The following is a 25,523-nucleotide window of genomic DNA, read 5'->3' as shown; positions in this document are numbered from 1 at the left end:
GGCATTACACTATTACAGTAGCATTACACTATAAGAGGGGCATTACACTATTACAGGGGCATTACACTATCACAGTAGCATTACACTATTACAGTGTCATTACACTATTACAGTAGCATTACACTATAAGAGGGGCATTACACTATTACAGGGGCATTACACTATCACAGTAGCATTACACTATTACAGGGGCATTACGCTATTAGAGGGGCATTACACTATTAGAGGGAAATTACACTATTACAGGGGCATTACACTATTACAGGGGGATTACACTATTAAAGGGGCATTACACTATTAGAGGGGCATTACACTATTAGAGGGGCATTACACTATTACAGGAGCCTCACACTATTAGAGGGGCATTACACTATTACAGTAGCATTACACTATTACAGTGGTATTACACTATTACAGGGGCATTACACTATTAGAGGGAAATTACACTATTACAGGAGCGTTACACTATTACAGTGACATTACACTATTAGAGGGACATTACACTATTACAGGAGCATTACACTATTAGAGGGGCATTACACTATTAGAGGGAAACTACACTATTACAGGAGCATTACACTATTACAGGGGCATTACACTATTAGAGGGAAACTACACTATTACAGGAGCATTACACTATTACAGGGGCATTACACTTTTAAAGGGAAACTACACTATTACAGGAGCATTACACTATTACAGGGGCATTACACTATTACAGGAGCATTACACTATTACAGGAGCATTACACTATTAGAGGGGCATTACACTATTACAGAAGCATTACACTATTAGAGGGAAATTACACTTATACAGGAGCATTTCACTATTACAGGGGCATTACACTATTACAGGAACATTACACTATTACAGAAGCATTACACTATTAGAGGGGCATTACACTATTACAGGAGCATTACACTATTATAGGGAGATTACACTTTTACAGGGACCTTACACTATGACAGGGGCATTACACTATTAGAGGGAAATACTTCTCCTGAAGACGCAAAGCATCATCTGACATGTTCCTTTAAGCGGCTTCAAGCTTGTTTTAAACATGTTCCGCTTCAATCACCATGACTAGAGGAACCCGTCCCATGCAAAGCTATCACTAACACAACACAATACAGTATTAATAGAGCAAGTCTGCTGACTTCCAGGTGGCTAATAAAGTTTGACAATATGCGGATGAAGATGAATCAGCTGTGAATCTTGAAAGCGTTATTTCACATTCAAACTGGATTTGTAAAAGGATTTCTGGTGTATTGTGTAGATTATTTATACCTGGTTACCTATTGCCTCTCAACATTCATTTAAGTCCAGTGATTCTCATTTCTGAATTCAAATACCTCCAGCTCAGTGTGTCCCTTTGAGCAAAACCCCTTATGATAGACACTTTCACGTTTCAATTCACACGTGAATATAACTTGTACAGCTGGCTATCTTTCAACTGTACAATCATCTAGAATAGAGAATCAAGCCCTTCGTGGTCTTATAAATAAAGAAATGGTCAGTATCTATCTATATACTTTCATCACAAGTGGTGTTAAATGTTACCATCTAAAATATCAATGATATCATCACAAAATGCCAGTTGTAACATCACTTCCATCTACAAGATATTTGTTTGTAATGTCATTCATTGAAAAGTATATGCATATGGATTAGTGAATGAGTGAGTGAGTGAGTAAGGCGTGTCAGTTTAATGTTGGAGGAAACCAGGCTGTGGAACTTGACCAATTTTGTGAAATAAAAAAATTCTCTTAAAAAGGTTATGCAGTTCATATAATAGTTTATCATAAGCACGTTTGTTTGTTTGTTTATTTGTTTGTTTGTTTGTTTGTTTGTTTGTTTGTTGACTAGCACATCACTCAGCAAGCGTCTAGCTACACGGCCTTAGTTTGTAAATAGTCTGTAAATAGTCTGGACCAGCCTGTACAGCGACAAGGAAGTGACACCTGGTGCATGCTGGCCCTGATTCAGAGAGAGAGGGAGAGAGAGAGGGGAGAGAGAGAGAGAGAGAGAGAGAGAGAGAGAGAGAGGAAGAGAGAGAAAGAGAGAGAGAGAGAGAGAGAGAGAGAGAGAGAGAGAGAGAGAAACAACACACTGGTGCATAGTTCACCCTGCGAATGAGAGTTGGGACGCATGCTGCTTTAATCTGAGATATTGCATGATGTAACCATGTAACATATCAATGATATCACCACAGAGCGAGTTATAACATCAATTCCATTTACAAGAGCTATTGTATAATGTTACCATCTAAAATATTAATGATATCATCCCATATGCCAGTTGTGACACCACTACCATCTACAAGAGACATTTCATACTGTTACCATATAAAATATTAATAAAATCATCACAAATGACAGTTGTAACATCTCTTCCATCTAGAAGAGTTATTGCATAATGTAACAATAAAAACATTAATGATATCATCATACTTGTCAGTTGTAACATTACTTTCTTCAACAAGAACTATGGCATAATGTAACCATCTAAATATGAATGACATCATCATACTTGTCAGTTGTAACATTACTTCCATATTGCATAATGTAACAATCTTAAATATAAATGATAGCATCACAAATGTCAGTTTTAACATCGCATTTATCTACAAGAGCTATTGCATAATTTAACCATCTAAAATATTAATAATATCCTCACAAATGTCAGTTGTAACATTACTTCCATCTACAAGAGCTCTGACATAATGTAACCATCTAAAATATCAATGATATCATCACACATGACAGTTGTAATATTCACTTTCTTCTACAAGAGCTATTGCAAAATGTAACAATCTACATATTAATGATATCATAGCACACATCAGTTGTAACATCAGTTTCTTCTACTAGATCTATTGCTAAATGTAACCATCAAAAATATCAATGATATCATCACATGCCATTTAGGACATCACTCCTATCTACAAATGCTATTGATGTTCCCATATACATACTAAAAAAAGCATCACACATGTCAGATGCAACAGTATCTAGGGCCATCCGTATCACTATTTTATCACGTTACAAATTGCCCAACATGACAATAACAGTGGCCTTGCCGTCCAGATAACACTGTTTACGAAATTGTGAAATGCACTATGGAAAAGTTTGTTTAAAGGCGAATTACTTTTCTAATCATTAAACTCTTCCCTCCCCCCCGCCCCTTAAAATCGAACCTTGTGGGACCGTGTTGTTACTTCGAGGTATCCGGACATTCGAGATAACGAGGCATGAGCATCCAAACAGTTCAAGAAAGAGTATTATATTATATAGAAAGTACAATACATTGCAATACGGTTGCATACACAATTTACCATGCAAAATATTGATGATATCATCACATGCCTTTTCGGATATCACGCCTATCTACGAGAGCTGTTGCATAATGTTTCCGTATGAATACTTAAGATATCATCACGACTTTGATTAGCACTTTTCATGTAACCAGGAAGTGCTGTCATGATCTTACTCATGTCGGCTTACAAGGGTTTATTTAATGTGTGTCAAAAAGATATCCATTGCAATTGGATTATAAATGAGTACATGAATGGTTGAACAATTGGTTTAAATTCCTTTGTACTTTTAGAGCGATGTTTGATTTTTGTAAAAAGTATATGGAGTAATGTCAATTTTTGGACAATTCATTATTGAGAGTGAGTGGAAGGGCGAGTGTTTGTTTGTTTGTTAGTTTGTTGTGTAACGCCGCACTCAGCAATATTCCAGCTATATGAGGGCGGTCTGTAAAGTAATCGAATCTGGAACCGACAATCCAGTATTTGACATCATGAGCATCGACCCACGCAATTGGGATCGATGACATGCATCAACCAAGTCAGCGAGCCTGAACACCCGATCCGGTTAGTCGCCTTTTACGACAAGCATGCATAGTCGCCTTTTACGGCAAGTATGGGTTGCTGAAGACCTATTCTACCCCCGTTTCTTCACGTGTAGGAGGGCGAGTGAGTGAGTGAGTGAGTAGGTGGGCGGGTGCGCGAGTGAGTGAATGAGTTCGGGAGTGAAGTTTTGCCCAGCTTTTGTAATTTCCAGGAATATCATGTTGGGGACACAGGCAATTGGCTTCACGCATTTGAACATGTGATGACTCGAACCCTGTTCTTCGGTGTTACAAGTGAAATTGTTACCCACATCGCCACTTCTCGTCAATAGGGAAACACAGACATCAATACACCGAAACCTCAATATTGCGCTTAAGTAGAAACGTTCTGCAAAACATGTGAGAAGTAATCAAGCAATCACTGGCGAATGACGTTGCGTGTTTAAATGTCTTGCGTGTTGTGAAGCGACGAGGTAGTGACAGCTGGTGCATTCTGACCTAGATCGATATGCACAGTGTGTGTGTGTGAGAGAGAGAGGCCAGATAAGTGACGGCGTGTAGCGCCGGGTACAGTGATAAAGCATCGGTTGTATGCACGTACGAGTTACCTCCCTTATTAAAAACCGTTTGTCTTAAACAGCCCCCATTGGTGCATAATTTACAGTGAGAAAATGGGTTGGGTCTGACGCTGATTTCGTCTGTTAAATGATGTGTCAGCTTGACGTGTGAGGAAAGCCCGAAGTGATGCACGTCTCAAACGTTTACCACTGTGTTGAACCCACAGGTACAAATACAAATATGATTATCAGGACTAATCTGGACTTGGTCATAGGATCCTTGCACGCCTAAGGGACGCAACTTATCATCCTGTCATCATCCTCTTCCATGGTTAATTAATGTCACATGAAACAAAACATCCATTTTGCCCAATTTTATTATTACAGTTGATTGCTTCAGAATGTGTTCATTATGAAAACGATATTTACGTTTGGCATATAAAAACAACTCAACTTGTAATTCGGATTCGTAAAAACATCATTTGTGCAAGACGAGTTCTTTAATCAAGGTAAATAATGTAATATATGAATGTGTTAATCCAAACTGTTAAAATCAACAATGAAATATTATTCAAATGTAAATGAACAGTCACTTAGTGCATGTAATCATGCGGCATAATGACGGTCAGAAATATCAACTTAACCATTGTTGTTAGATATATTAAACATATTTCGAGGTAATATTGTTGAGACATTGTTTCCAGTTTATAAGGTCCCCCTGTGTATTGAAGATAGGTTAGGCAGTCAGTTGTGGTCTCATGTTATAGGGGCGATCGGGTGGCCTGGTGGTTAAAGCATTCGCTCGTCACGCCGAAGACCGGGGTTCGATTCCCTACATGGGTACAATGTGTTAAGCCAATTTCTGGTGTCCTCCGTCGTGATATTGCTGGAATATTCCTAAAAGCGGCGTAAACCCATACTCACTCACTCACTCACGTTATAGCCGACAAATGTGTATACATTGAACATAAATTTAGTGACAGTCGTGCTCCAATGTTAAAGCCGACCCATGTATATGCATTGAAGAAAAGTTAAGTGACAGTCGTGGTCCCATGTTATAGCCGACCCATGTATATGCATTGAACATAGGTTAAGTGACAGTCGTGGTCTCATGTTATAGCCGACACATGTATATGCATTTAACATAGGTTAAGTGACAGTCGTGGTCTCATGTTAAAGCCGTCCCATGTATATGCATTGAACATAGGTTAAGTGACAGTCGTGGTCTCATGTTATAGCCGACACATGTATATGCATTTAACATAGGTTAAGTGACAGTCGTGGTCTCATGTTAAAGCCGTCCCATGTATATGCATTGCACATAGGTTAAGTGACAGTCGTGGTCTCATGTTATAGCCGTCCCATGTATATGCATTGAACATAGGTTAAGTGACAGTCGTGGTCTCATGTTAAAGCCGTCCCATGTATATGTATTGAACATACGTTACGTGACAGTCGTGGTCTCATGTTAAAGCCGTCCCATGTATATGTATTGAACATAGGTTAAGTGAGAGTCGTAGTCTCATGTTATAGCCGACCAATGTATATGTATAGAACATAGATTAAGTGACAGTCGTGGTCCAATGTTATAGCCGACCCATGTATATGCATTGAACATAGGTTAAGTGAGAGTCGTGGTCTCATGTTAAAGCCGTCCCATGTATATATATTGAACATAGGTTAAGTGACAGTCGTGGTCCAATGTTATAGCCGACCCATGTATATGCATTGAACATAGGTTAAGTGACAGTCGTGGTCTCATGTTAAAGCCGTCCCATGTATATGTATTGAACATAGGTTAAGTGACAGTCGTGGTCTCATGTTATAGCCGACACATGTATATGCATTGAACATAGGTTAAGTGACAGTCGTGGTCTCATGTTAAAGCCGTCCCATGTATATGTATTGAACATAGGTTAAGTGACAGTCGTGGTCTCATGTTATAGCCGACCCATGTATATGTATTGAACATAGGTTAAGTGACAGTCGTGGTCTCATGTTAAAGCCGACCCATGTACACGCATTGAACATTGGTTAAGTGACAGTCGTGGTCCAATGTTAAAGCCGACCAATGTATGTGTATTGAACATAGGTTAAGTGACAGTCGTGGTCTCATGTTAAAGCCGACCCATGAAAATGCATTGAACATAGGTTAAGTGACAGTCGTGGTCTCATGTTATAGCCGACCCATGTATATGCATTGAACATAGGTTAAGTGACAGTCGTGGTCTCATGTTATAGCCGACCCATGTATATGTATTGAACATAGGTTAAGTGACAGTCGTAGTCTCATGTTATAGTCGACCCATGTATATGCATTGAACATAGGTTAAGTGACAGTCGTGGTCTCATGTTATAGCCGACACATGTATATGTATTGAACATAGGTTAAGTGACAGTCGTGGTCTCATGTTAAAGCCGTCCCATGTATATGCATTGAACACAGGTTAAGTGTCAGTCGTGGACTCATGCTATAGCCGACCCATGTAAACTAGTGTCCAAAAGAAACGATACCAATTTTTTTTCAAAATTGTTTTTTACTAAGTGAATTGTCAAGTATGAAAACATGCCAATTCGTATTGCACATCCCAAACACAGCATACTCGATAAAAAATACCGGGAACACGTGATCACTTCCGGGAAAAAACGTAAATTTCGTGAAAGTGACATTTCCCTCTCTAGCATGTTCTGCACGTGCAGAAAAACTGTATAAAACGGCTGATCAGACACGTTGATATCACAGCAACAAAAAGAACACAAGATATGCCACGTTTGACAGCCATCGAGAGAGAGAGAGCCGTTGGAATGGTCCAACAAGGAGCGTCACACGTCGACGTCGCCAGAAGATTGGGCTGCGCACGCATCACTATCACCAGGTTGATGCAGCGGTTACGTCAGACAGGTCAGACGTCAGACAGGCCCAGATGTGGAAGACCACGAGTAACCACGACCCGTGAAGATCGTTACATCCGGGTATTACACCTGAGGAACCGCACCGTAACAGCGACGTCCACGGCGGCTACAGCACTGGGACACAGGATCAGTCGACAGACCGTCTACAGGAGACTACGGCAGTATGGTATCCGGCCACGTCATCCCTACCGCGGACCGCTCCTGACGCCTCGACACCGGAACAACAGACTGATCTGGGCCAGGCGAGTTCGACGTTGGCAACGGCGGGACTGGGCACGTGTTATGTTCTCTGATGAGAGTAGATTCCTCATCTTCAGAAACGATGGACGGCAGCTTGTATACCGACGATTTGGTGAACGTTTGGCGCCTAACTGTATCCAACAGGTCCGGCCGTTTTGAGGTGGAGGGTTAATGGTTTGGGGTGGCATATGTGGTGACGTCAAAACGATGCTTGTCGTAATTCGTGGAAACCTGAATGCACAGCGTTATCTTGATGACATCCTACGGCCTGTTGTGGTGCCCTTTATTCAGCAACAGCTTCGTGGACTCCTTTTCCAACATGACAATGCAAGGCCACACACAGCAAGATTGACACAGAACTCCCTTCCAACGCCAACGTACAGGTTTTGCCATGGCCCGCATGTTCACCGGACATGAATCCCATCGAGCACTAATGGGACCACCTCGATCGGCAAATCGGACGTCGCCATGTGCCTCCAGTCAACGTCCAGGACTTGGAACGATGTCTCTTCGACGAATGGCAACGCATCACTCCCAACGTCATCAGACGTTTGACGTCATCAGTCCGTAGGCGTGTTCTGGCATGTATTGATGCTCACGGTGGACATACCCGCTACTGACTTGACTTTGAGACGTGTGGTGTGACATTTCCCGTTGTTTCTGTGATCAGTGCTCTAACGAAATGTTCATTTTTCGACCCCACCCATCTGTAAAGACTTGTCATATTGGTTGTACAGATTTTATTGAAATGAAATTTTTGTACAGATGTTGTGAAAGGATTTCTCAAAAGCATAACACCAATCCTAAACTTCTGCAATGTTTAGTTTTTCTTTTATGTCGTTGCAAACAGGTGGTATCGTTTCTTTTGGACACTAGTTTATATGCATCGCACATACGTTAAGTAGTCAGTCGTGGTCTCACGCTACAACCGACCACTGCAGTCGGGCATACATACATAAATGTAGCACTAGCATGACGTTGTTTCCACAGGGGTACATATTTATCATCAGTAACAAACATTCTACTACTTAAAGTATTTGTACTATGGTCAAAATCTTCCAACGTATAACTTTCTCAAAATGCCCCAAAGACCACAGGCCGCCTGTAATCTTATCCCAGTAGTGCCCTGATCAATTGTATGCGAGCACCATTATGCTAATAAATTTCACGAAAGTGTTGAGGGTTAGGGATTTTTCCTCTCTGGGGCTGCCTACTTGATCGTAGATGGAATCACGGATGGTTTGAATCGATTCCGAGTAAAGCCCTGATCAGTATCAGTAGTTTGTCTGTACCATATCTGCTCGTAGACGTCACCAAAGTGGTAAAGGTTTAAATAACTTAAATAATGCACGAAGATTAACCTTACTTTAATAGTTGGCAGTCAAGTGTGTCAAGGGAAACAACACATGTATAAATTAACGCAGCCAACATAAAATTCCAAGAGAAGGAGGAGGTGAGGTGAAGTGGGGATTATTGTACTTATATAGCGATCTGAATTTTTATTATCTGGTGTGACTTCATAACCCCAAGTGTTAGAGATTAAACTCAGTTGAAAAGGTGACATTCACTTCAAGACATGAGGGCTTCCCGCCTTGTTAGGCTATGGAGCTGGATGCTGATTGGATGTTCTTTTGTCTTGACAACCAGTTTTGTGTAGTTGACAGTGAAGAGGACTTCTGCTGAACATTCTGATGAATAGTTTTGCGTGGTTGCAGCCAAGCAGATTCCTAGGATAGGATTCTAGTATGCCTGTTGTCACAACTACTGTGACCCCTGGTCAATAGAGACACTTCATTGGCATTTAATAGCGCTTTTTCACACATTGTGCTGCAACACCCTCATGCAACTGGAGAAGTGTTCAAAGTGGTGCTGAATATAAGGCACCACTCCCCTCTCTATTTACATGGATTTCATTTTAGGGAACTTCAAATGCTTCAAACAGCAGTGGCAGCGATCGTGAAGTTTAACATTTAACTCTTTCCCATCTTTTCTATGTTTATGCTGCTGTCAGTTACTGTAGGTCCCTGCTTCTTAAGCATTAGTCATGTATACATGCCATGTAAGACAAGTGATGTTGGTTGTAGGTGAGGAAGATGTTACAGAAAAGATCGATTTCATCGTGTGCCTCGGTGGTGATGGGACACTGATGTATGCTTCGTCTTTATTTCAGGTAAGTCAATGATGATGCAAGGATCACGGTAAGCTGTGCATTGGTCTCCTTGCACAAAGTTATGTTAGTGCTTTGATAATCATAAGTTCCATACGTTTGATATAGGCTCCAGGAAGTGTTAGTACTGCGATCGCTTTGTTGAAGGTGAGGTGAAATTGGGTTTAACGTCGCGTCCAAGATTATTGCACTTTTATAGCGACGTGCATGTACGTGTATGTGTGTGTGTGGCTGCTTGTACTAGTCCGGACTGATGCCGATTTATAGTGCTAGCTCACTGAGATACCATGCCGCAGTTTAACATGAATACCCCACTCAGACACAGTATACTGACTCCGAGCCGACCAGTCCTTGTTTTAGCCCCTTAATGCCGAGCGCCAGACAGGGTAACAACAAGTACAATCTTTTAACGTCTTTTTGTATGACGCGGCCCGGGATCGAACCCTGGACCTTCCGCTCTCCGGGCGGACGCTCTACCACAAGACCACGGAGGCGGTCCGCTTTGTTGAAAGGGACCCTGGAATATTGATTTGTTTTTGGCACTTCTTAGCCCTGCCGACCTTCTCCGTGGTCTTGTGGTAGAGCGTCCGCCCGGAGAGCGGAAGGTCCGGGGTTCGATGCCCGGCAGCGTCATACCAACAGACGTTAAAATATGGTACTTGTTGTTACCCTGTCTGGCGCTCGGCATTACGGGTCTAAAACAAGGACTGGTCGGCTCGGAGTCAGTATACTGTGTCTGAGTGGGGTTGTCATGTTAAACTGCGGCATGGTATCTCAGTGAGCTAGCACTATAAATCGGCATCAGTCCGGACTAGTACAAGCAGCCACACACACACGTGCATGCACGTCGCTATATAAGTGCAATAATCTTGGACGCGACGTTAAACCCAATTTCACCTCGCCTCTTAACCCTGCCTGCTTGATTAATTTTTGCACTGTAAACAGTGTCCGAAATAACTGTGGCTGGTAACTTTCCTGTTGGGCTGCAGATAATTCTAAGACTTCTTGCATATTCCGTTTTATTATTACTCCTTGTAGATTCTTATGTAATTGTTTATATTATTTCAAATGAATTAAGATCATCACACACGATTTGTGTCTTATTTTTTGGCGATTTTTCATTATTTCTAAGGTCTGAATGCAGGGGTCACCTGCCTGACTGTCTTTTTGGGTTTCAAAATTATTTCAAACACTGACTGTAAAGAGTGGGTTTGAAGCATTGAGAGCTTTGAGGAAGGTTGTATAGAGTGAGCTGTGCCCTCTAGAGAGCAGATGTCAGCATCTGTTTGTTGTGGAAGAAAGAGTTGATCCATGATGTCGTTACACATGTGGCAGACGACAGCAGAGCAAGGGAGATAACTCTTCAGTCCATGTTGTCAAATCATAGGCCGATCTGAAGGGTGAATCCAAGAGATGTGAGGCGCTCTCTCTCCCTCCTCCCTTTTAGCTCACCTGCAGAAATGACTCTCAAGCTATGGTTTCTAAAACCGTTCACAGAATTCCAACTGAACTTTAATCGTAGACACTATTGTTACTTTATTTGGAAAGCTATAGAGGTTTGTGGCTTTATTTTTCAAATGTCATATTTAATTGTCAGTTTATTTTTTCTTCCCGAAAATTGCGTACATCAAAGGGAAGACTTTGTAAATTTTCTTCCACATCATCAAGACAATGATCATGATGAGAAATAATTACATTTGTTGTCTGTAAAGTACATGAAGACTTCATTGAAAGTGGACAGCAGATGTGACTGTAGATAATTGGGCGTCCTGATTATATCACGTTCGCTCATCATACCAAACGCCCGAGTTGGAATCCCAACATGGGTATAATGTGCAGACATTTCTTGTGTCCCTCATGATATTACTGGAATGTTACTGAAATCGGCGTAAGACCACATCCACTCTCTACTGTGATGGCTTTCTGCTTTGGTTCCTTCAGTTAGACAACAGTCAAACCCATTTGAAAAGTTGAGTTAAAATTCATTTGAAAAAAGTAGTTGTAGTTGTCAAGATTTAGGTGAACGTGGGCTTCAGGTATGATTGTCTGTGCCTTATGAGTTCTGTTTGTGGAAATTACCTCCCCTTGATCTAACCAGAAACATGTGTGACACCTGCTGAAATGAAGTCGTACATGATGTGATTTAGTTGTCGAGTGCAGTGTGTTGAGTGTGGTTGTCTCCCCAGCAAAGTGTTCCTCCTGTGATGGCCTTCAACATGGGATCCCTCGGCTTCCTCACTCCATTCCACTTTTGTAACTTCAAGGAACAAGTCACCAGTGTTTTACAAGGTACGATAGATAGACATTGTTTCTGAGTGATAGGGAACGAAGTCACCAGTGTTTTACAAGGTACGATAGATAGACATTATTTCAGAGTGATAGGGAAAAAAGTCACCAGTGTTTTACAAGGTACGATAGATAGACATTATTTCAGAGTGATAGAGAAAGAAGTCACCAGTGTTTTACAAGGTACGATATGTAGACATTGTTTCTGAGTGATAGGGAACGAAGTCACCAGTGTTTTACAAGGTACGATAGATAGACATTATTTCAGAGTGATAGGGAAAAAAGTCACCAGTTTTTTACAAGGTACGATAGATAGACATTATTTCAGAGTGATAGGGAAAGAAGTCACCAGTGTTTTACAAGGTACGATAGATAGACATTATTTCAGAGTGATAGAGAAAGAAGTCACCAGTGTTTTACAAGGTACGATAGATAGACATTGTTTCTGAGTGATAGGGAAAGAAGTCACCAGTTTTTTACAAGGTACGATACGTAGACATTGTTTCTGAGTGATAGGGAAAGAAGTCATCAGTTTTTTACAAGGTACGATATAAAGACATTGTTTCTGAGTGATAGGGAAAGCAGTTACCAGTGTTTTACAAGGTACGATATGTAGACATTGTTTCAGAGTGATAGGGAAAGAAGTCATCAGTGTTTTACAAGGTACGATATATAGACATTGTTTCTGAGTGATAGGGAAAGCAGTCACCAGTGTTTTACAAGATAATTAAGATATGTAGACATAGTTTTTGAGTGATATGGAAACATTAACACAAGTTTCTGAAATCTGACAGTACATATTGTTTTTAAGCATTCTCATATAACAAGGAAAGAAAGAAACTACTTACGTGTGAAGATGCACACAGTTAGCACCAATAATGAGCCATGGTGCATTTTCAGCTTACACCTAATTCTTTCAAAAATTATGAACACAAGTTCCTTTGTGTAGAATCAAAACGCAAAGAGTTTGCTTATGATTTTAATATTGTATTTATTTAGCAAATTCATATGAATTAGGTTTACATGTTTACAATTGAAAAGAAATTAGTTTAATATTTGTTTGAACTGCCCTTTCATAACTGTTAACCACGTTAATGAAGAATAGAAAATGGCAGTAAAAGCTGTGATTCTGACACATTAAGTTGACACACAGAGAATTTTAATATGGCAGCATGGTGGCCACCTTTGATTTAATTAATTAAACTACTAAGATCTTCTTCTCCAAAAACCTGACACCCTGAATCTTGAAGGTTTAGGGCAGGTTGTATTTCAGAGCAACTTGATTGTTTTTATGCTGGCAGCCATATTTGATTTCCATTCTCAGTCCTTCAGGAATCTTAACTCTTTCAACACGAGTCAACCAAAAGCGTTTAGTGCTGTGACACCGAGTTCCCAGAGACTCCTGTGTGATGAAGCCAACATTTATCAAAGAAAATATCTGCTTGTAAAACATCTTTGCCACTACACGTACGTGTCATACACCATTTGAAAGGTCTAATTCTATTGTTTATTAACATGAACGATATGTTTACCACATTGTTTAAATAATGCATTCACAACTTAATTAAGTGCGTTGTAAATAAAAATCGGTCAGCTAACACATTCATAACGTCCAGATAAGGACCAAGGAAGCAACATTTTTGACGATTTTCGGCAAATAAAAGATCTCCTAAAATCCACTTACCTATTTCTTTTCAATTTTCATTGTTCACGTAATTGGAAAATTATTTTAAAAAGACTTATTAATAGTATATCTGTCATCACCCATTTCCCGATAACAGCCGCTATCCGCTTTGTAACATGAAGAAATGCCTCCGTTTTCAAAGCATTGTATGTATACCACGTTCGTCGAAGACTGACATATGACACATCTCTAGAAAGCATGTTTTTTTCATCTACACGCCTGTAACATCGCCTGGAGACTTGCGATTTTATTGGATACAAATTGGTTTCTAATGATGCTTTCTTGCCGAATTCTGCTACAAATTCTGGTCAAATTTAAGCAGGTGACCTAAGGCAGCCAATCCCCGTGTGTGGTGAATTTCAGATTTTGACAAAAGATTTTTGTTAAATCGTGTTGTTCTGAAAGTATTAAGCAAGAAAACGCAATATATGTTAAAAATATTGAGCTTTGTAGATGTATCGTGCTTGGTTTTCATGCATATATTTTGGCATTAAACATCGTGTCCGAGTCGAGAAATTGAGGCGATTAAATCCGACATGTCATTTGACTTACATAATCACATGAAAAGATGGAAATAATAACTTAGTAGTAAGTTTGCCAACTTTTAGATATATTTTTGTTTATTTTATTTATTACTTTGTACACTATATTTAAAGATTTGCTTGAAACGAGTTTATTTTGCTCTTTGATAACATTGCGGGAAATAGTGAATAATTGGAATTGAATACGTATTTCAGACATTGTGAAATGTGATCGATTTAATAAATAAATGATATGACAGGTAGATTAAAAAAATTATTTACAATTTTGACGTGACTACGGCTTGGCTGGTCTGGAGACTCGAGGCTTCCTGACAGGTGTACCGGCCTACGGTGTTGAAAGAGTTAATTTCAATATGGCAGCCATGTCACCATCTTTGTTTCAATAAAAATATTCTTCTAAAGTATTCTCCACCAAAACTTAGAGGCCTGACACTTGGAGGGTTAGATGTGATGTTTTTGTTGTTTCAGGGGATGCTTCCCTGCTGTTGCGATACCGCCTCAAATGTGTTGTATGTAATCAGGGTTCCGAGTGCTCCAGAATACCTCATGTAAAAAATATAGACAAGAAATGTGGGACCGCCCATATATAAGTAAGTACATGTACCTATTGCCATGTGACTGATAGTTAGTTCCATATGAGTTTAAAGGATTATTTACAGGCCGCCATCATTTGGCTGCAATATTGCTGAGTGCGGTTTTCGACAACAAACAAACAAAAACAAATACAATGATACAGTGTTGATCATGATGTTTCTGTTTCAGGTGCTGAATGAAGTAGTGATAGACCGAGGGCCTTACCAATACTTGTGCAATATAGACCTGTATAAAGACAGTTGACTTGTCACGTCAGTACGGGGGGACGGTGAGTGAGAATTATGATCATTATGACCATTATGACCATATTGACCATTGTTGACAGTTGGACTCTTTCAGAACCCATGACTTGACTGTTTGAATGTGTCCAAAACCAAACTCTGCACATCCTATTTCAGGCTTGATCATCTCCACGCCGACGGGAAGCACGGCGTATGCGGTTGCGGCAGGGGCATCCATGATCCATCCCAATGTCCACTGCATCCTCATCACACCCATCTGCCCGCACTCACTCTCATGCAGGCCCGTTGTCGTCCCAGCCGGCGTGGAAATCAAAGTGAGTACAGTTACATAACTATTAGAAGGGTGATGGTCATCTGGAGGTATTGTGAAAATAGCCTGAAGTGAAGGTCTGGTTAGGGCTTTGTGAAAAACCTTCGATATAGTCTGGTGAAGTCTTCTGTTGGTCTTCTGAAGTCTAGTGATGGTCTAGCGAAGGTTTTGTGGAGGTCTGGTGATGGTTTTGTGGAGGTCTGGTGATGGTTTTGTGAAGGTCTGGTAAAGTGTAGTGATGGTCTGGGGAAGTCTAGTTATGACCAGTTGAAATCAACTGATTGTTTGGTGAGTCTAGTGATGGTCTTGTGGGGGCTTTGGGAAGGTCTAGGGATGATCTTGTGAAGTCTAGTGATGGTCTGGTGATGGTCTGGTGATGGTCTGGTGAGGGTTTTGTGAAAGTCTGGTGAAGTCTAGTTATGGCCAGATGAAGTCTACTGATGGTTTGGTGAGCCTAGTGATGGTCTTGTGAGGGCTTTGTGAAGGTCTAGGGATGGTCTTGTGAAAGTCTGAAGAAGTCTAATGATGGTCTTGTGAGGGCTTTGTGAAGGTCTAGTGATTGTCTTGTGATGGTTTGGTGAATGTCATAAGATTGTCCGCAGTTGCAGTCAATTGACCCAGTATTATGTCTGTGGTGAGGTCATACAATGGTCTTTTAAAGGTCCATATGAAGCTCTTGTGATGTTCATTGACGCAGCATTATGTCTGTGGAGATGGGCACAAGTTCTTGGATCATATGCGTCGCTGCTGTCATAAGAAGAAACACATCACATCAACACCTTCAGATAAAGGGGGATAACTCCAGCCCAGATAGCTATACAGTGATGGGAATCGTAGGAAATTATCTCTCAAGGCTAGAAGTTTCTTATGACAAAATGTCTTCGAGAATGTTTCAATAGCGCACTGACATCGCACAAGGCTAACAGTGATCATTCATGTACATTCTACCAACTTGTCCACTGCAACTTGTCGTAATAGGCGACTAAATGTATGGTGTGGTCAGGTTTTCGTGACTTGTTTTTTAGCTTTTCATCAAACCCTAATGACATAATATCAATCACTGGATAGTCTGGTCCTGCCTTGATTATTACAGACCCCTGTCATAGAGCTGGAATATGGTAAAGAAACAAAACAAGTTGCAAATGTGAAAGTGAAACACAGAAATATCTTTATCTTCTTGTGACTGTGAACCTCCACATGCCTGTGTAGCGTATGTTTGCTTGTTCAGATCATGGTGTCTCCGGATGCGCGGAACAATGCCTGGGTGTCCTTTGATGGCCGGAACAGACCGGAAATACAGCAAGGAGACACGTGAGTAGATGGTTAGATGTTGTCTATCGTAGGTTTCACTTAATGTTAAAGAATATGACCTGTAACAATTTGGAATGTTTAGTTGAAAGAACATTTATGAGTATTATCGACGAACTGTACCTCACTTCAAGGCTACGTATCACCACGGCGATGTACCCAGTTCCTTCAGTGTGTACACTGTATAACCACGTATACTATAACTTACTGTCTCTCACTTCAAGGCTGCGTATCACCACGGCGATGTACCCGGTTCCTTCAGCGTGTACACTGTATAACCATGTATACTATAACTTACTGCCCCTCACTTCCAGGCTACGTATCACCACGACGATGTACTCGCTTCCCTCGGTGTGTGCCAAGGACCAAATAGACGATTCGTTTGATGGTCTTGCTGACTGCCTCCACTGGAACATACGGCGACAACAGAAGACGTTACCTTCATTACCGAGCACCACAAGTGTGGACGCCGTTATCTTGGACCCTGACAGCATCTGACCAAGGTGTTAGAGTGACAAGCCTACAAGTAAATTCTCGCAGGAAATATACGTCATAAATGTGCTTTTATAGACCCTGACTCACTGACCACAACACCGTGAGATTGGTGTTGTGTCAACTGTGTTCACTGCTGAAGATCATCTGAACTATATAACTGACCACGTCAAGTGCAAGGTCAAGGCTGTGATTAACAAGACCTCATGATGAGACAGCTCCTATGTACAGCTACCCAGATTCATAATGCTTATTTGGATTTGGCAGGAGGTGAAGATGTGTGAGATCAAGCCTATCTAGGTGTGCAGGTGTCTGTGTGCCCATCTGTCTGAATGTCTGGTATCTAAGTGTCAACATGTGCTAATATCTAGGTGTGCAGGTGTCTGTGTGCACATCTGTCTGAATGTCTGGTATGTAAGTGTCAAGATGTGCTGGTATCTAGGTGTGCAGGTGTCTGTGTGCACATCTGTCTGAATATCTGGTTTCTAAGTGTCAAGATGTGCTGGTATGTAGGTGTCCAGGTGTCTGTGTGCACATGTATCTGAATGTCTGGTATCTAAGTGTCAAGATGTGCTGGTATCTAGGTGTCTAGATGCCCTGGTACCTTGGTGTCTGGGTGTTCCGGTACTCAGTGTCCTGTCCTCAAAACCTCGAGCTAGCTCATGTTTCCCTATAAGGAATACAATCACACCTGTTTTTGATAGAGATGAAACTTTGTAATGGAATCATCTTTTATAATTCTATATGATCACATGACAGGTATATAAGGAGGCAATATTGAGTTTTATACACAGGACTGGAGTGCAATAACACCAGCTTGACCGGGAAGGTGAGAGGGACAACTGGGTCACATTGACCTTTTCCATGGGCGCCGTTATCTGGTATATTAAATGTGTATACACAGTCTCATGCAGAGGGGGTGTGTTTCTGCTGTTGTATTAACACTGTGGTCAAATGGCATTTGTAAGTATGTCAGATACGTACTTTAAAATACTTAAAATGTTTAAGAAGTCTGAGAAGATGAAGAAGAAGAAGGGAGATATAGTTATTCAATGTGTCTGTCTGGACAGAGTGATTTAGTTTATTTATCCTGTTAATTGTTCATACATTATTAATATATATGACAATAGCTCTGTGTTAGTTGATGTTTAGTAATTCTCTCGGTGAAGCAGTTTTGTTGTCATGGAAACAGATGATGTCATCCATTTCCGGGGACCATTTAACATTCCTGAAAACTGTCATATCTCAAATAGCAAGGCACATTAATAACTTATTTTACTTATAGAAAAAGACAGGATTGACATGGACTACAGCTGCTTTTATACATATACTGCATTGTGGCACAGCAGAAGTGGTTGCAATATAAGTAAGAGAAAAATTGCCAACAAATATTAGTGTTTTTATTACTGTATGGGTGATAGAGTAAGTACCTGCCCAGTTTGGCAATGCTCACCGCGGTATATCACGATGTGTGATTGTACTGGTTATAAAATTGTATGTGTGAATGAAGTTCACATGCCACAAGCATGATGTCATACAAGCACATCACAAGGTTACTACAAGTTTAGTACGATGTTTAGCAGAGACGTCACTTCAGAATCATACCGATGTTGGCACGATAAAGACTAGTTTCGTACGAGTTGAGTAAGAGCTACTTACGAGCTTACCACGACATTAACACAATCTCTACGAGTTTATCACGATGTCAACACGACTAAACCGCAACAAGAATAAGACCGCATTTTGGAGCGCTGCGGTTCCGGCTACCATCTTTTCAAGTCAAGTCCAGTGCAGTGCAAGGACCCCTTGCTGCAGGAGCTGACACGAGAGACCACGACAGGGTTCTAGAACTTCCCTATGGTGGACCCGCATAGAGAGTCCTTACCCTTCTCCCTGAGTCCTGAGGGACTGTGTCTGGACCTGGACCTGTTCCTAGTTCTGTGTGGGTGTGGTTGTGCGTAATCTCCAAACTGGGGTGGGTGATGCAACCCACACACTCATCCCACCGTGACTATATCGTAGCGGACTTAGATAAGCTCGTATTCAACACTTGATTATCATAGTGAGCTCAAGATTCTTCGAGCTAACTCAAATTATGCACGTTTCCCGCTCGTATAAACATCATGTCAAACTCGTGACAAGGACACAGTTTGCTCTTCCCCATGAAAATTATAATGTGTTGTGCTCTCATGAATCGAATTCACTTTGCGTCTATCGTGAAGACATTGTACTCACATCGTGTCTATCATGAAAACGTCGTGTTTACGTTGGGTCACTTACAGCACAAGGTCGCTACGAGTGTGGTATGACATACACAAGCTTCCTTCGAACACTACCGTGGACAACACATATATAACACGAGCAAGGCACGATGTCACATGATCCAACCACAATTTCTTATGATGTATCACGAGCACATAAGGAGTAAAGTTTAAGTATATTACGAGCTAATGTATAATGATTGCTCACGCGAGCTTAACATCGTGAAATGTCAAAGCCTCAATCGCGAAAGTGGGCGGGTAGCATTACATATAAGATATGAATTGAAGCAAACATGCAGTTTTAAGTGGTTCTTTAAATGACAGGCGAGGAGTTACCTCCCTTCCAATATAAATCTACTGGTAGGTTAGAATTTGCAGGAAGAATAAGAAAATTATTTTTAATTGTTCACTTATGATTGTTTGTTGCAAAAGGACTTTGCAGGAAGAATAAGAAAATTATTTTTGATTGTTCACTTATGATTGTTTATCTATACAGCAAGTAATGAAAACCCTGGAAAACCACAAAGAAAGTATGTTCATGTTGCAGATTGAAAACCAAAACATGAGAGTAATTTATTGAATCACCTCCACATGGTGTCTCAACTGTGCACCTGATGTTGATCATATATGTGTGTTGTATGCTTCACCAGCTGAGAAATTTATATGTGTTAAAGTTAAAAGAAATGCCAAACATTAAGCCCAGAGCAGAATCTTTTTGCAATAATAATATGAACTTTGTGATTCGCTGATTTCCAATGAGGTTTCTAATCACATAATCATAGTCTTCCGGCATTCTGCTTGAAACATTTCTCTATGCCATCCACATGTACAGCCATATAGGTAGTTATGTAACCCACAACTTCTAAATTAACTTGGGCAGATAACTCCAATTTCCCATAGCTAGCCATGTGCTTTGCATCTGTATTTCTCGACTTGAGACCCAATCCTCCTGAAATATCAATCCCTATTATTTTGTAAATTAATATTTATGTATGCAAAAGATAACTCATCATGTAAGCCCATTTCCTCTGCCTTGATATTTTTGTTATATTGCTAAAAGCTTGTAAAACCCAAATCACTTTCTCTCGTAATAAGCTCAATATGGATGCAAGACATTAATCATAAGGCAGGTTTTTCTAGTCACTGGATTTATGTAATATCGTCATTGTATATCATGTTTCTGTGAAATGATGACATATAGTGTCTTCAACAGTAATCTCTGATATAACTAAGATATTGTTCAAAGAAGTGTTGAACCCGACTCACTCACTCGTTTACCCTTGCTGCCACTGTCATCTATCCAACTGTCCGTGTGAAGCTGAGTACACTGCCAATGTGTCATGTTGAGGGAATGGTGTGTTCGATATTACACAGCCTCATTGGTATGGGCATATTGTAGGGAAATGCATCCGTCAGCGTTGCAAGAGTTAACACTTGCGATTATATACCCAGTACATTTACCTACCAACATTGTGTCTGACGTAGCTGTCTGCCTGTTGTCCCGTGGATGGCAACATTTCTTCTTCAATTAATTCTTACCTGTCCAACTATCCTGTAGAAATAATCAGTTATTCATATTAATATATAATGTCAACACGTGTTTGTATTTTTATGAAATATTTTATTTATCAAGAGAAACAATAAAAGACTACACAATAACACACTCTTAGTTGTGATATTTGTGATCCTGACGTCAGTGAACATTACGTAGAGGCTACAGAGACACAGCTGATTATGGGAGGCCTGGTTACCTTAGACTAAAAGCAACTAGGGAGGGTTCTGCTTCACAGGTAACAACAGAAGTAATCCACTTCCCACCATATCCTGAATGTCCACATATTGGGTGACAGCAAACTCGATTATCCAGTAATTATATGTCCATTCTGTATATACCTGCGTATTCCTGCAAATCTTCCTTGACACTAAATGTCACATGAGAGGTATTTGGTCGAATGTCTAATTTGATCTGAGTCCCATTCAAATTGGTCTCAGGACGATCTTTTATCAGCAAATGGGTGCGGGGTATTTATCATTATAGAATGGAATTATAATACAGTGGATAAGTGACATTTGGGTAACAAAAGGTCCCCATTGATACATAGCTGTAGAAATGCTCTGTCTAGTATGTCCAACCAGTACCACTTATTCCTAAGCCGATTAACTGTCCTAATAACATTTGGTAAGCACGTCTGGTTTAATGACATCTCTTCTGGATTAAGAACAAAATACATGCTTAAAGCAGTATAACTTGGCAACATCGTCCTCAACAAAGGTGTAAGGACTTCTATTTTAATTACATCAATTCTAGTTGGTTAAAACAACAACAGTAAAGTGCAGTTAGGAAAATGACAAATCCATGTCTCCAGCTACCTTAATAAGAAAGTCATAAGTACTGGTTTAATTACATCATTTCCCTTTGGGGAATACAACAATCCAGTGCAACTAAAAAAATGAAACATACATGCCTCTAGCTACCTTAATAAGAAAGTTATATGATCGGTTTAACAACATAAGTTCCCTTTGGGGAAATACAACCGTCGAGTGCAACTAGAAAATTGAAACATACATGCCTCTAGCTACCTTAATAAGAAAGTTATAAGATCTGGTTTAATAACATAACTTCCCTGTCAGGAAAACAGGAATCCAGTGCAACTAGAACATTGAAACATACATGCCTCCAGCTACTAAATAAGAAAGTTATAAGATCTGGTTTAATTACAGAACTTCCCTTTGGGGAATACAACCATCCAGTGCAACTAGAACATTGAAACATACATGCCTCTAGCTACCTTAATAAGAAAGTTTTAGATTTGGTTTAATTACATCACTTCCCTTTGGGGAAACACAACCATCCAGTGCAACTAGAAAATTGAAACATGCATGCCTCTAGCTACCTTAATAAGAAAGTTATAAGATCTGGTTTAATAACATAACTTCCCTTTCAGGAAAACAGGAATCCAGTGCAACTAGAACATTGAAACATACATGCCTCCAGCTACCTAAATAAGAAAGTTATAAGATCTGGTTTAATTACATCACTTCCCTTTGGGGAAATACAACCATCCAGTGCAACTAGAAAATTGAAACATACATGCTTCTAGCTACCTTAATAAGAAAGTTATAAGATCTGGTTTAATTACATCACTTTCCTTTGGGGAATACAACAATCCAGTGCAACTAAAAAATTGAAACATACATGCCTCTAGCTACCTTAATAAGAAAGTCATAAGCGTTGGTGTAATTATATCATTTCTATTTGGGGGAACAAACAATCCAGTGCAACTAAAAAGCTGAAACAGCCATGTCTCTAGCTACCTTAATAAGAAAGTCATAAGCACTGGTGTAATTATATCATTTCCCCTTATTGGGATGGTTAAACAGGAACTTAGGCCTGCTTGCTTTGTCACACAGATCTGGGAATGGGGAAAATATTTAACACTATGGACAACTAACCTGTTGGATGTACAGGATGTATCACGTGGTTGAGCCTAAGAAAACAATTGCCGCTCTCTAGATAACCTGAACGAGTCTGGATTATTTCTAATACTGTATATATTTACACAATTCTTAATTCAAGTACAAGCAGGCAAAAGCAAACAACATAAGTTTCTACACAATGGTCATCTACCCATATATTCATGTATGAACTCCAGTTGTGAGTTGATACTTGTCTTGGTAAAGGGGTAAACGTATATATTAAAATACTAATACTAATACCAATAAAGTATTTTGCCAAGTATGTTGCAAATGTAACATAACCAATGACACTCAATCTGATAACATTCAGATATGGTAAAAATGGCATTTTCGACTGCTTACATGAAAGCCATTTCAATAAATCTGATAACAATCCTGTGAGAAATCCCCTGACACGCCAATTCTAGGATCATATACACATTATTGCATTTTTTTTCAGTGTTATTTAATTTGTTTCCAATTGTTGGTCACATGTTACAGTAAAAAAGGAAAAAAAAACCCACACACATGAAAATACATTTATGAGTACATTCTACCTTCATAATTTTATGATACATTAACAAATGGTTAAACAATCGGTTCCTTATACTTCAAACATTGTTTAAGTAAAATATATGTTTGTTTTGCTTTTTAGACTACAGTATTTACAATGAAAATGAATCATGCGGCATACCTTGGTACATTAACATGTGTACAGAACAGATATTGACCATAATGAGGGTGTGCATGTATTCGCTAATTTACTCCACCATTAGTAACGATACACAGATATCTGTCACATAAAGCCCAGAGTGTGATGTCAGTAACCAACACACATCTGTCTGTCAGACAAAGCCTAGTGTGTGACATCAGTAACATACACACACCTGTCTGTCAGACAAAGCCTAGTGTGTGACATCAGTAACATACACACACCTGTCTGTCAGACAAAGCCTAGTGTGTGACATCAGTAACATACACACACCTGTCTGTCAGACAAAGCCTAGTGTGTGACATCAGTAACATACACACACCTGCCTGTCAGACAAAGCCTAGTGTGTGACATCAGTAACACACATACACCTGTCTGTCAGACAAAGCCTAGTGTGTGACATCAGTAACATACCCACACCTGTCTGTCAGACAAAGCCTAGTGTGTGACATCAGTAACACACATACACCTGCCTGTCAGGCAAAGCCTAGTGTGTGACATCAGTAACGAACACACACCTGTCTGTCAGACAAAGCCTAGTGTGTGACATCAGTAACATACACACACCTGTTTGTCAGACAAAGCCTAGTGTATGACATCAGTAACATACACACAACTGTCTGTCAGACAAAGCCTAGTATATGACATAAGTAACATACACACACCTGTCTGTCAGACAAAGCCTAGTGTGTGACATCAGTAACATACCCACACATTGAATTCATTATTCAGTGCTATACAGGACGCAGGCTCTTTGTACAAAATGTACGACATATTTATGGCCATCGTCACAATGATAAAATATGTGTTCTTTACTGGGATCCAGATATTTAGCAATATTAATAATGATCTTTGTGTTAGTTGTAGAAAAGAGAATATTAAACTAATGGACAATTGGGTGTAGATGATATTTTGAAGGAATATAGAGATGGCGAATGTGGGTATATGAAGGGCACAATAGCAAGAAATGAAACCTGTCTTCTATTAGGCCTAATTTACAAAGTTTGCAAAATCTTTCTTTACGAAGGATATTAAGTTTTCAACCAGTTTCTATTTCGCGCCAGTGTGCACTGCACCAAACCTTGACATACATGACCGGAATTTACTCACGTTTACACATTACAAATACTCTTCACTCTTCAACGTTAATTTAAAATAAGAATAGAACGACATTTTTAGAGCTATTACATAAACTTCAGTACCATATTTGTCTTTCAAACATTGCAATAACATCGCAGTAAATACCTGTACATTACCGGGTGATTGTGATATCCAAACATGACCGAATCCGAGAGAAAAAAACGTTGTTCTAATATTAGTAACCCGATTCTTCTCTCCTTAGGTAAGCGGGTACCCGGCATACACATTAAACGTAGCCAATATTTAAAAGCTCTCATCATTGCATTTATATGTAAAGGGACTCTGCCACATTCAACCAATACAGCACTACTTGATGTGCATTGTTTAACATTCAATAACCATTTACACGCATATAAATGAACTTTCTCAACTTCCATTTTATGGAATGCCCATATTCTGACCCATACAGTAACATAGGTGATATCTTCGAGTCAAACTGGGCAGTCGGGTACCCTAGTGGTTAAAGCGTTCGCTCGTCACGGCGAAGACCCGGTTTCGATTTCCGACATGGGTACCCCATTCCTGGTGTCCCCCGCCATGATATTGCTGGAATATTGCTAAAAGCGGCGTAAAACCTCATTCACTCACTCGCTCAATTGGAGTCAAACAATCTGAAAAGAAATTTTGGAGAATAAGGCTATAAACAATTAATGTATTTTAATAGGTTGATTAGTACCATTTTAGCTCGGAACTGCTATGTTGCTTAAGACTAGTGTCCAAGACAGCCTGCTGCTAAAAAACAAACCTAAACATGTATACCCCTT

General features: G+C 39.9%; 1 protein-coding gene across 1 annotated transcript; it reads left to right on the top strand.

The window, feature by feature from the left end:
• Positions 1 to 8,644: 8,644 nt before the first annotated feature.
• LOC124122483 (NAD kinase-like) lies at positions 8,645 to 17,196 on the top strand. Its single transcript, XM_048394715.1, is given in 8 exon segments — positions 8,645 to 8,669; positions 9,650 to 9,735; positions 11,919 to 12,021; positions 14,713 to 14,822; positions 15,007 to 15,106; positions 15,237 to 15,394; positions 16,619 to 16,701; positions 17,013 to 17,196. Coding segments are annotated over 8 exon segments (849 nt in total).
• The last annotated feature ends 8,327 nt before the right edge of the window (positions 17,197 to 25,523 follow it).

This window comes from Haliotis rufescens, unplaced genomic scaffold, assembly GCF_023055435.1.
Source record: "Haliotis rufescens isolate VD_foot unplaced genomic scaffold, xgHalRufe1.0.p SCAF_13, whole genome shotgun sequence".
Taxonomy (NCBI): domain Eukaryota; kingdom Metazoa; phylum Mollusca; class Gastropoda; order Lepetellida; family Haliotidae; genus Haliotis; species Haliotis rufescens.
This window is presented reverse-complemented; position numbering and strand designations above follow the sequence as displayed.